The 12,948-nt window shown below is 39.1% G+C and overlaps 1 protein-coding gene and 1 long non-coding RNA gene across 6 annotated transcripts in view; one reads left to right on the forward strand and one right to left on the reverse strand.

Annotated features, from left to right (window-relative positions):
* Window positions 1–10,641, forward strand: part of LOC119146929 — a 34,898-nt gene extending 24,257 nt beyond the window's left edge. For 3 of the 4 annotated variants that reach the window (XR_005103887.1, XR_005103888.1, XR_005103890.1), the window contains exons 3-5: window positions 5,480–5,598; window positions 6,724–9,820; window positions 10,349–10,641. This is a non-coding gene — a long non-coding RNA (uncharacterized LOC119146929). The remainder of the gene's footprint in view (window positions 1–5,479; window positions 5,599–6,723; window positions 9,821–10,348) is intronic. The other variant, XR_005103889.1, reaches the window with a different exon arrangement.
* SELENOK (selenoprotein K) lies at window positions 313–3,842 on the reverse strand. 2 transcript variants are annotated; one of them, XM_037385313.1, is made up of 5 exons: window positions 3,738–3,842; window positions 3,238–3,328; window positions 2,431–2,511; window positions 1,727–1,819; window positions 313–607 (listed from the first exon to the last, which is right to left on the reverse strand). In XM_037385313.1, exons 1-5 carry the CDS (start codon window positions 3,802–3,804, stop codon window positions 604–606), a joined length of 336 nt encoding a protein of 111 aa, XP_037241210.1. In that variant the 5' UTR covers window positions 3,805–3,842; the 3' UTR covers window positions 313–603. The 2 variants fall into 2 exon arrangements, with proteins under 2 accessions (XP_037241210.1, XP_037241211.1); XM_037385314.1 differs by lacking the exon at window positions 313–607 and having other exon boundaries at window positions 1,723–1,819.
* Window positions 10,642–12,948: the final 2,307 nt, after the last annotated feature.

Genomic DNA, 12,948 nt, shown 5'->3' on the forward strand with positions numbered 1-12,948 from the left:
TAACCTGTTATGGGCCTTAAGGAAGAGATTTTGTAAAAGGCAATGATGTAAAAAAAAAATAAAATTTGTAAACTGCATTTTAAAAGTGTGTTAAGAGTATCATTAATACCATGTAAATATAGCAAAGTACAGAATGTTAGTACTGACAAAAACAGAGTAAGTACAAAACCTATTAGGAAGCACTACTTTAAGTGTGATTCTTGAGGGATCTTCTGTGTCAAATATAAGTATGTATTCTTCCTTATTTGCATAGAAAAGGGCTTACTGTACTTCACACGACTTTTTTTTCTAAAAATGATGAGAAAGTCAGCCTTGTGACAAGCCAAATATAATTTACTTATTACTTTGCAACTACAGTAAAATGTTCAGAAACTATACAAAGACTTTAGACAGTAAACATGTATTTAATAAAACTGTAGTTCAGTTACACTGGATCCTTGAAGGAGTTCCCAGTACAACTTCATTAATCTGCTTATATCACAGAACAGTTTCCAGTTAGACATACACATTCACAACATTCAAACTCATTTGGTCCACCTCTAAACATTCCTTCCCTTTCATCTTGCAGATGTGTATGCTTTTGCCTGCCTCTTCAGCAGGCATTTACCTAAAAAATAAAGTAGTAATTACAGTACATCGAAAGACAACAAGGCCTTTCTCTACAAGATAAAAATTATGCAAGTAACAATTTTATAACAAAACAGTTTTTAATTTAACTAAATGAGACATGTGAAAGGCAACTTCTATTCCTAAAGCAGGTTACACATTACCATTATTGGCCAAAAGCCCTCCCCACTGCCTTTGCTGGCCTGATGTCTAGTCAAAAGAAAAAAAAAAATCCAAATGAAAACAAAAAAAATAATGGGGAGAAGCTTATCCTTTTTCTAGGGAACTGAAATACCGATGTATGTGGGGTTTGGAATATAAACTATTTCCTATAAGATTTACAGTTATTAACCACCTGCATGTTTTTTTTTTTTTCTTGTAACTTGTTACGGTAGCAATAGGGAATGATTCATGAAGAAGAAGGAATATTTACTTAAGTCTTAAAAGTAAATCAAGTCATACTATGCATATATTCAATGTTAGAAGAAACTCCCACCAGCCAAGCTAATTAATAAAACAATTAAAGTTCAGGCAACTGTAAGAAATTTAAAGAACAAGGCTTTTAAAATGGCTTTTGCCCCCCTTTTTAAGCATTTCTGATTTTTATGCTATACTAGAATTCAAGATTTGGATAGCTATTTCACTGTAACAGGAAAAAAAGATTTTTACAAGTCTTTTAAAAACTTAATTAGTTTTCCTACTTTTCTATTGAGAAGTATCTACTTTAAACAAAAAACCCTTCACGTGTCATAACTATTAGAAACGCAAAGTGTTTCACAACTGATCTGGACAGGACTTCAAATTAGCAGCCAAAAAAGAACAGAAGTTATAAAAAAGTACATATCAGCTGTGTTCAAAAATCGTTGCTACACTTTCTATATCCACTCCTATGCAATTAAAAATAGAGGCTCACCACTTCCGAGCCAAAACCTTTTAACCCCTGCATCCTCCTTTTTTTTCTCCTTTACTGAAAGTATCTAGTCACTTTGATTCTCTTCCTGTTTTGGTAACTCTCACTAAAGGAGGACAAAACATTCTGTTCTACCTTAACTTTCAATTATTATTGTTATTTAAAAAAACCCCAACACCTCAAAGCAGGATACAGCAGACTTGGAATTACCTTCCTCATCCACCTCCAGCCATTGGTGGTGGACTGGGGCCTCCACCCCAGTGATTTATTCGACCCATCCTCCGGCGAGGATGTGCTGGAGGCCTGAAAAGAAAGCAAGGGAAACAACATCTTCTCAACTGGCATTAAATTGTTACACTAAAAATATAGTAACATTGTCTCTAAATTATAGTAACTACAAAGTTAGAACCTCTGGAAAAAGTTGTTTGGGTTTCATGTGAAAAGCTGTAAAAAAAACCCCAACCCCATTTTCACCTAAAGTTCTCTTTGAGGCTTTTACAGAGTCCTACAAAAAATTTAGGCAAACCCTTAAAAACAAATAAACAAGTAACTAGCATTTACAGAAATGATACCTCTATAACAAAGTATAAATCAAATGCTGAGCATAAGCAAGTCTAACAAAAGAAGACATTCAACAGATGTCTAACTGTTGAATACTAATATTTTATTAGTTGAAACTAATATTTTCTATTAGTCCGGTTTGAAAAATCGTTTCAGTGAGAGTTAGCCTGTACTGTTATTACAGGTAGCCAAAGCCATGTGTTATCAACGATTTCAGACCAAGTACTGCAGATTAAGATCTTGTTTATCTTTTTACGTGACCTGATTCAATACAAATCAGAGCTGAAATCTGAATACATTATGTCATTTTGCTAAGATAGGAAAAAAGAAATTAGTGTGAATATGAAAAATACCCTCTTCCATCATTGTATCCGGAATAGGAGGAAGACGTATAGCCTCTTCTTCTCAAATCTGGTTGAATAATACTCTGGAAACTGAAAAATAAAACAGGAGTTAGGTAAACTGATTTCTAGATACAGTTTCTGAATATATGGATTGCAAGATAAGAAATGGCCTAAAAACCAGCAAGCAGTGTTCAGGAATAACAGTGTATCTTCTCAAGATCACTGTTGTTTAATAAATCTTGGCAATTTTTCTCCTATATATGAAGACAAAATCTGAAGTTATTCCAAAATTACAGTGAGGCTGAAACTAAAATCTCATTTTCTGGTAAACATCCAAGAAATGCATAAAGTCTAAACCTATAACTAAAATAATGAAGGACTGTTGAATACATCGTTTGTTTCTTAACTGGCTTTGATCTGGGGCCATACATCTGTGATTACTGCTGTGTGGTTATTTTTACACAGCCAGAATCTACTGTCACCAGTAGAAATTCTCCTCAGGTATTAGAAATTAGCTGTTTGACAAAAGTATATGCTTTTTCTTTTTGCAGTATTTAAATGGAAGAAATGTAAGAAAATGCATTTGAACTGCCAGTAAGTTAGCATCAATTTTCATATGCTTTTTGTTAAATAGATACTATAGCGCTTAATAACCAAGGCCACGTAGTCCTAGTAAAGCATTCATGTATGTTTTGGGGACAGCAGATAGGGAATGCTAAAAAGCAAATTAACATTTTTATTGCTGGATAGCACGGCATACCTTCTGCCTATGGTAAATCTAAAATAAAGCTCACCTAAAGATTTAATTCTACTTACAATAGGACCACAAAATCTGCTATGGACCAGAAGAAATCTGTTATCGTTGACAAGCGCCAAGGAGCCCGGCTCTGGTTATCCAAAACTTGTCCTGTAACACATCACGATACAAAACACCCCGCGATGATGGCACGTGGCGCCGGCCCGTGTGTGACACACAAACACACCCGCCGGGCGGGGGGAAGGGGGGGGGGGGAGGGGAGGGGAGCGAGTTTCATCCCATAGGGGCAACGAGAACACTTGTAGCAACCGGGTCACCCCCCGCGCACAGGGACCGTGTCCCACGCAGCCCCCGCTGCCCTGCGCGGTGCCAGCGCCTCTGGTGACGCTCCCGGAGGCGCAGGACGCGCCCGGGCCGGTCACAGTCCTTCCGAGCTGCGGAGGGGCGCGCCAGGCTCCGCCACAGGCCGCAGGAGCGCGCCGCACCCGGGGCTGCTCTGGCAGCGCTCTGCCCGCGCCCCCCGCCGGCCGCCCCCCGGCCGCCCCCCGCGGCCCCTCACCGTTGGAGATGTACACCATGGCGGCGGCCGCGGGCGCGCCCCGGGACTGCCCCTCCCCGCTGCGCATGCCCGGGGGGGCGTGCGCGCGCTGGGGGCGGTGCCTCGCCGCGGGCCGGCCCCTCACTTCCGGCTGGCGGGGCTGAGGGGAGCGGGCGGCCGTAGAGCCGTCGGGCCCTCCAGCCCTTCGTGCTCGGGGGGGTCCTCAGCCCTTTCGCAGCGGCCGGGCCCGGTTTCTCCTGCAGCCCGGTGGTGCCGCTGGTTCCGCCGCTGGTGGTGCCGCTGGTTCCGCCGCTGGTTCCGCCGCTGTGCCGTGCACCAAGCCTGGGGCCCTGCTGGCAGTGGCAGGGAACGCCGGCCGCAGTTTGCAGCGTGCCAGTGCAGCTTCCATAAAAATTAAACGTTCTTAGCAGTCTTCCGTAGTTAACACTTGATGGGTCTCGCCAAAGCTAGGGCTTTTGTCCTTTGTCACTGACCCAGTTTTCTGTAGTAGCTGTTGAGGGGGTCCTTGTCCGTTCCTGTGATTTTCTCTACTAAAAGTGCTAAGTCACTGTAGTAACGTTAGAAATATAACCAAATGCAGATAACTTATTTAAAACTTCTCCCCAGAGGGAACTTCTGTTCCTCTATGTAATGACAGGTATGTGGCTGTGTATATTCCCATTATATTGGTGGGAATGTTCAGCCTGCAGGCAGACATTTGTTTTAATTTATTTTTATAAAAACTTTGCCCTGCCAATAGTGGCTAGCATTTCTTCTCATGGAGAATCCATGCGTGTAAAATTGAAGGTAACTATATAGCTATATGAGTGCATTTAATATAACGCCTTCTGTCTTTTTAAAACTAAACTAGTACGGGAATGATGTGTGATTCTTCTGGGAAACAGCAGTAAGAAAAAATAATTTGAAAGCATTTATTATTGCCTTTGCGAGACCTGTCTTTTCCTGATAATGATCAAGTAAAGTCTTGTCTGAAGTCGAAATTGTAATGTATCTGACAAAGTGGTTGTCTCCTAGTAAAGTAATTGTTTACAACCGGCAGCTGTTTATAAATGTTTGATATTCCAGAAATGAACTCTTACAAACAACTGAAAACAACAGTGAAAGAAAAGTATCTGTAACAACATACATAAATATTTATCATTAACGTAGGGGCTAGGTAATCTACCACTCAATAAACGGGGAAGTACAAAAGAGTTTAGAAAATAGTGGGTGCTACATAGTGAATAATGGGCATAAATGCAGGCAATGTGTTAAAATTGTTCAGGGACACCACAGATCCTTTTTGCTAGTTAGCTATGTTTATGGTGATTTTTTTTCAAACAACAGTAGGGTGTAGTCAGATCAGTTTCAGTTTGCAAAACTGCAAAACACAGGCTGCGGAAGTATAGAAGAAAACCTAGAGATTCAGTCAGTAAGTCATTTGAACATTGTTTTTAGGTTCTCAGTGAAATCGGAGAAATGGAACAATAAACTGGAAGAAAGATGCATTGGTGTACTTTTAATTTATGGGATGCATAGTAGACCTGGAATCATGTGTTAAGTGATACTGTTACATAAATACTCTTTATACGGAAGTGAGAACGCTACTGTGAAAATGTATTGTCAAATAATAGGAAAATAACAGTACTCAAGGAAAGTAAATGACAAAATCACACCTTTGTATTGGTATGCTAACTTGTGAAAATAATATAGTCTTGTTTTTAAATGATTTTCATAAATACACTTTGTTTTCTTTTCATTAGGCTTTGAGACAAAACGAGAAATTACCTTATGTTTAAAGAGCTATTGCGCAAGCTGTAGATAAAACATTTACCAAGAAGAAAACAAAAGGAGGGAGGATGGCAATGGGAAGATAATGTTGGTAAGCAGAGATAAAGGAGGTATTGTAAATTTTGTGTTATATTGAAAATGCACACTGACTGATGCTCGCTAGTATAAAAACAAATGTTATGGTCCAAACATTTCATTGTACTTTAGACAGAAACATAATAGTGAACCTGAACACGAACAGGTAATTATTCCACCTGATCTCATGCTCTGTATGTAGTTGATGTTGTCCTGCATGAATCAATGTAGTAAGAATTTGAACAATTCATTCCTTTTTTTAATGTATTATATTTCAGAGGAAATCTGTTAATCGTGCAGAAAGGAAGATGTATTTTTTGGTTTCCAAATGAAAAAAAAAAACCAAAATCCAAACAACGATGATGATGATTAGTGGGTTTTTCAGTTATTGGTGTGGTGTTGTTCTTTTTTTAAAAAAGTAAAATCTTATGTGAGATAGTCTTGGTTTATTTAATAATAGAGTAATAATAAGTATTGTCTCAGTGTCCTAAAATTATGTAATTACAATGCAGATTTTCTCTGTGAAATGTGATTTTGATGAATGAAATTAAAGAAATATACTTTTTAAATTGAGAGTACCAGAGTGTGTGTGTATATTCCTAACACAGTTTTATTTTTCCAAGAAAGCATGTCCAGATACTTAACAGTGGCAAAATACCCAACCATTGCATGAAATGATACATGAAAATTTTAGGATTTATAACTATTTTTAAAGAACTTACATATGCATTATTTTTTCATTTCATATTTAAGTTTTAGACACAAAAATGTGAGATTTAAAAGGTGTGGTTAAAAATCAGTGGCAGCATTGCGTTATCAAGCTTGACATATATCATATCATAGAATCATAGAATTACTTAGATTGGAAAAGGCCTCTGAGATCATGAAGTCCAACTGTTAACCTGGGACTGTCAAAGTACATCACTAAACCGTGTCCCTAAGCACAGCATCAACACGTTTTTTTAAATATCTCCACGGATGGTGATTCCACTACCTTCCTGAGCAGCCTGTTCCAATGCTTCACCACCCTTTCAGTGAAAAAAATTGTCCTAATATCCAGTCTAAACCTCTCCTGTGCCCTTGGGTCAGGAATAGAGTAGAGAAGAGCGATAGGAAAATGGTTATTCATTTGCATTTGTAGATTATGGTACAGTTGGGACAGCAGGTGTGGACACAGGCTCTGGTGGGAGTTCACTTCAGGTAGCACCACAGCCCTGGCATCCCACTCTGAGCAGCTACTCCTTCACAAAGGGCAAGGCACGTGTCTCTCTAGCTGTGTTGCTAGCTAGAGTCCTTCAGTGACCTGCACCTTTGCTTTCGGTCTGTGTGCCTGATGCTGGGAAGTTCAGAGGACCACAGCAGCAGTCCACTTGCATTTAATGAAAACCAGTAGACAAAGGCATGTTGAAAATCAGCAACAGAAATACAGAACAGCTGGATTGCCCTTCTGAAGGTGGTGGGTACCATGAGGAATAGAGCCGGGCAGTCATTAGTGCATGAGAGCTAAAATTTAACATAGATGCAATTTGGAAACTGGGGACGTGATCGTTTGATGGTAGGCAAAGTAAATATCTACAATGCCGTGAGGAGTAGTATAGACTGTATATTAAGGTTAAGTATATAAGTAATTGAAAAAGACCAATGCTAAATGAGCTTTTCATTTTTTTTAATGCAATCTGAACTCTCAGTGGGATATCTTCTGATTTGAGGTGGTTTGTTTTTTTAGGCTCTATTCCAGATATAGATTTGTATAGTTTGATTCCTTGTGAATTGTGTTTTTGCATACTGATACCTAAGTACTGATGTCTAGGCCACATACAACTATGCTTTAGTAACTTTTCCTATTTTTTCATCAAAAGTGGAAAATTGCAGGTCAGCTATTTTTATAGCATTTTGTATACTAAGGGGTGACCTTTTAGTTGTGATGTGAGAGAATTAAAAAAATACTGTGTGCATAGAGAAGTGGTGATACAGCATGAACAGGTCTTGTACTCTCTAAAATTTACGCTACATTTTTAATATGAATATAAACTTTTTAAAAGAAAATAATTTTGAACTAAAAGCTCACCATGGGAAATGTGACCCTGCCCTGAAGAGGATTTGCAAACTATTGACCACATTTGAATAGCAGAAATAGAAAAAGCATCTTTTTTTTTTTTTTTTTTTTTTTTTGCTGGCCTGCGGGTTTTTTTGGCATAGCGATTATTGTGTTACACCATCACGTAACTTAAATGGAAACATTCAAAATTTAATTTGGACTTGAACTATTCATAGAAGAGCTGATTGTCATGTAGTATTTAACTTATACACCCACAATTAATACTGTATTAGACTGAGAAGGTGTTCTAAACTCCAAATTATAAATATAGAATGTTCATTGCAATATAAACAAAATTCAGAGGGTATTTCATAGGATTCTGTTTTTAAACACCTTTTATAAGAAAAAAAAATCTGTGTGTGGAAGAGTTGAAACTCAGTTTTTGGAACTAAATTATGTTGATTTAATGTCAGAATTTTAAACAGAACTTTCCTGTTTAAGTTCTGACATTCTGAATAATTGATCGAAGACCTAACTTTTTTTTATTCTTTGGTGCCCCAGACAAGGTTATACTCATGTACTGTGGGGTTTAAGTTAAAGATAATTTTGTGCAGATTTCAACTGGAAGATAGATTTTGCAGAATCGGTAGCTCTGATCTCAGCATAAAATCAGGTCAAGAAAATAAGCACATAAACTGTGAACTATTTTTTCACCCTAGGTGGGACAGAGACCAGATACTCTATTAACAGAATTTGTCTGCAAATTGTTTTTCTTTATGCCATTTGTTCATATCTGAATAGCAAAGATGGAGAGGCTTTAGTGCAGTATGACTGCAGTTAACAGTTTGAAAGCAAATATGTGCTGGAGGAATGCCAAAGGTGGGTCTCGTGCTTTTATATTTCCTTAGTTAACAGCGTATCCTTATATACAGAGAGCCCTATCTGTAAATGTTACGTATCTTCTTATTAACAAAGACTTCAGCCCTCAGTAGAATGAAGTCGTTCCTCAATGTAAAGTTGTATGAGAATCTAGAAAGAAACTTCCACACTCTGTGAAAAGTGTGAATACTGTGCTGAGTTTTCTGTCCAGCCAGAAAAATACCAGGGTCAGTAGTTGGTGAAGTGCCCGACCCCAGTGCACGCCCGTTCCGCGCGTGGTTACTGAGTCGTGCTGATACTTTGAACAGCCACCAGGTGGCAGCATAAGTGTGAAATAACGCTCGTTTAATCACATTGCAAACTTTCTAGCAAGTTAGTCCGAACATGTCTGGATTCTCCTTTATACAAAAATCCTTAGTTCACTGCCACTAGACACTCAGGTAACGCGTAAATGGCAAATTCTTACTGGATTAAGGACCAGGGTTGAATACACAGATATATACTGTTTGGGGAATCTGTCGGAAGTCTCGTATTGTTGGGTGAAGCTGGGGAAATGTATGTTGACATGTGATTATTATGTAATGGTAAAGATTGCAGGGTTTGTTAGTTGGTTGGGTTTTTTTGGCTTCCTCCCTGCGGTTAGTTTGGGGAGGAGCTGAGAACGCTGCTGTGGAATAGCAGACTTCCAGTTTTGTTAGTGGTGCCATTGGCAGATTTTTGAAATAAGTGAAAAAAGGTGACATAAATAAGCGTAGTAATGACCTTTTGAAGTACAGTAGGTAGGAAAAATAATGATCATCAGATGAGTCAACTGGAAATAAAAATCACATCTTTAAACCTATGCAGCAAGTTAATGGCAAAGCCTGAAACAGAACTGACTAGCTTATTCTCATACCTGTGTCAATTTCTTGAGGATATGCTTGCATCTGTTGGGTAGAAGAGACAAAAGCAGTCTTAGACTCTGTTAATATTTTGATTTAAGGCAAATATCCTTTGTCTTGTGCTTTCTATTAATGAATGAGAATTTGATTTGTCATGTATCTGATGAAACTGGATTGTGAATATATGTTGTGGTGGCACTTCTCCCCCTTTTCTGGGCTGTTCTACGACCTCAGGAGCTGCCAGCCAGGCCTTGGCACCTTGAGTAACAAGCTGGTTGGTCACACATCCCTTGACTGTATAAGTAACTCCTACTCAGCTAAGGCAGAAAATGGCACGTACTGGAACTCCTGTGGACTGGTCAAAGCGGGGAAGAGGAATGGAAACTATCAGTTACTCCCTGACAACCCTGCAATGCGCCTGCCAGATCACAGCCTGAGCGGTAACTGGGTGAAATAATATATTGTTCCTAGGATTGTAGAGAAAAATACCAATTTAGGTTGTGGTTGTGATGGAAATTTGCTGATGATTGAAGCCAGTTGTCTCACAGCCTTATAAACGGTGGTCCTAGACCCTTTTAAGCTCTCCTGGGCTGCAGCAGCCTGTGACCAGCAACCCCCTCTGAGTGGGATGCCGCTCAGAGCTCACAAACCACTAAGTTTGCAATGCTACAGGGACTGTTGTGGAAAATTGGTGATGGGGCCTGGGCTGATACCCCTGCTTCTCGGGGCTTAACCCTTTGCCTGTTGAGGAATGCAGAAGCATAAGACATGAGTATTTTACTGAACTCAAGGCCAAAGTTCGAAGTTTTAGTGGGTATACCTTTGTTGTAACATATATTGAAGGCTTGAGGTAGTTAGGTTAATTATGTAATTTTTGTGACTTCAAACAAATTTTATTGATTTGCTGCTAAAATCTTATGAATAATCTTGAATTGTGAACAAACTTTCTTTCTCTCTCTCCCCTTTAGATCTAATCCGTTGTCCAAGTCTAAGACTAGGAATAGGTCCAGCCGCACCTAAACTCCGTGAAAGTTTAGAAAACAAGGGGGTCTACTCTAAACCTTGTGACTCAATGGGAAGATCTTCTTTACCCTTTTATACCTTTGATCTCTGTAAACGGTTTCCAACTCTGTTCTGACTTATTTCGGCTTGATTTATCTCTGTGCTTTTACTCTGTGTAATAAGTAATAGTGTGAACCTTGCCATTGGATCTTGTGCAGTTGCATTTCCACAAATTTATATTAAACCTATTTCACTCAAACTCCTTGGGTGGTAATTCTTTAAGGGACTTGACCTAAGCACTCCTTTCACTACATATGCACATACACAATGCCCGCTTTTGCATGGTTTTCTTCCTACTCTTCCTCTGAACTCTTTTAAAAATAATGGGCTCTCTGTTTAGTGAAAAGTGAAGTTTAATGCAATGAAATATGAAGAATAAATTCAAGTTAGGGATTATCCTTTTTCATTACTGTTCTTACATTTTTTAATCCTATTTGTAAGGTTAGCTTGTAAGCACACCTACAGATTTCACACGGCTATTTCCACTTCCCAGATTTTAATCTGATACTGAAAATGACATTGTTATACCGTTGTGGTATTTTTAGAAATTAAAAGGAGTCATTAACCAGAGGAATGGATTTGTTAAGACAGGTGGTGTGATGTAGATGTTGGCTTTTCTGCCAGACTATTTCAGCCCACAGACCAAGGCACTATTATCAGCTGCAGGTGACAATGTGGTTGAGCTGACCTTGTAGTCTTCTACTGTGATTTTGGTCTTATCTGCATGCAAAAATTTGCTTGTTCCGATTTGTTTAGCATTGTGGTACTAGCAAAGCAGGGAGGGGTTTTTTAAAGGCTGGGAAAATATAAACATGTTGAAGAAAAAAAAATGGCATCTGAGTGCTGAAGAATGGTTTAAATGCCAGACATTATCATATCTAAGGAAACCTGGTTCCATTCAAAAGGTTTTACAATCAATGTGTTCTCTGGGGCCTGTTGAGGCATATAGCTCATTTCTGTTATCTGTAAAAGCTCTATTAAAAGTTTGGCATACATTAGACTGTCTGTTTTAAGTGATAGCTTGGTTATGAATACACTCCAAGGAGGAAAAAAGGCTTTAGCCCACTGACGCTGTGGAGCTGCTCGTAGATTGCTGGAACTTTCTTATCAGCCACCTGGTGAGCAAAGTATATGCTAGATGACTGAGAAAACTCGTATGTGAAAAGTGGGAAAGGAAGCTGGAAAGACATGCATTCAAACAAGGTGCTACTGCTCGTCATTTATCTTTATTTTTGTGTCTGTGATGACTACAACACAAAATATGTAATCACCTCACTGAAGTTCAGGTAAGCCTTGTGTGGGCAGTGCCTCATGGGATCGCTGGTGTGTGAAGCCGTAGTTGGAAAGGTATTAGATTTTACTGGGAGTGCATTTTGGGAACGTCTGTGCTGAAGGATACACGTTTTGGAAAAAAAGAAACAATGAATCGCTCCGAATATTTTTCAAGTTCTTATTTTCTCATTTGTATACGTGTTAGCTTTAGAGAGATGGCTGCTGTCACTGGGCTCCTACAGTTGGTTTGGTGTGGTTGGTTTTATCAGAAAGTGTCTGTCCCACAGCCTGATCCAGTTCTACTGAACAGTAGTACTATCTCCAGCTGTAGCTCTTGGGAGACTTGCTGAGTATTTACAGACTGAAATGTTTATATGTGAATTATATTTCTTGGTTATGCTATTCCTTTTAATATAATCACCACTCATTGATAAATTAAGATATTTTTAAAGAACAAACTCAACCAAATTGTTTCTTACTTCTCATATACTCAACTGAAATGGCACTTGTCCCTGAAAATACGTGCAGCTGGGATACAGACAGTGCTGTTTTCTGCTGGATATGCATGGGTTGCACCTACACTGATGCTTGAGTGAGCAGGCATTTTTCTTCTTGATACATATTTGATTCACTGCATATTTGGAGTTTTGCGTCTGCATTTGGAGTCTGGCGGTAGGCACTTGAACATACTACGGCTGTGCTAAGAGTGGATTCCCTCCCGATGAAGCAAGGCTTAGATGGTACAGCAGCTGGAGCACGCTTGCAGTGGGGCACAGGGTTGTTGGCTCTCTGTTCAGACGCTGCTGGCATGAACTTTGCTGCTGGTAAAGATGTAGTGTGGGTATGCAGTCCTGGAATCCTACCAGATTTCAGTGAATAAAACCTTGTTTTTTCCCCTCTTTGCAGCATAACAGCCAGAAATGTAGACTCGTGAATGGAAATTTTATATGAAAAGATTAACATAAATTTTGAGAATGACCATTACTGCGTAAGAAAGGGCAATGCAAGTGAGGTGACAGACAGGGCGCTGACTTGCTAGAGGCATCTCTGATACTTGATCTACAGCTTTAGCTGTTGAACTTTCTTTAACTGTTTCAAACTTAACACACAAGATAAAAATGGCAGTTAAGGTACTTGTCAGAAGTAGGTGGATGAAGTGAATTCCATAATCTATTTGGTGACTAAAGCAGTGATGTGATAATTGACACTGTTCTGCAGAGCTCTTATGGTTGTG

This window comes from Falco rusticolus, chromosome 4 (genome assembly GCF_015220075.1).
Source record: "Falco rusticolus isolate bFalRus1 chromosome 4, bFalRus1.pri, whole genome shotgun sequence".
NCBI classification, from domain to species: domain Eukaryota; kingdom Metazoa; phylum Chordata; class Aves; order Falconiformes; family Falconidae; genus Falco; species Falco rusticolus.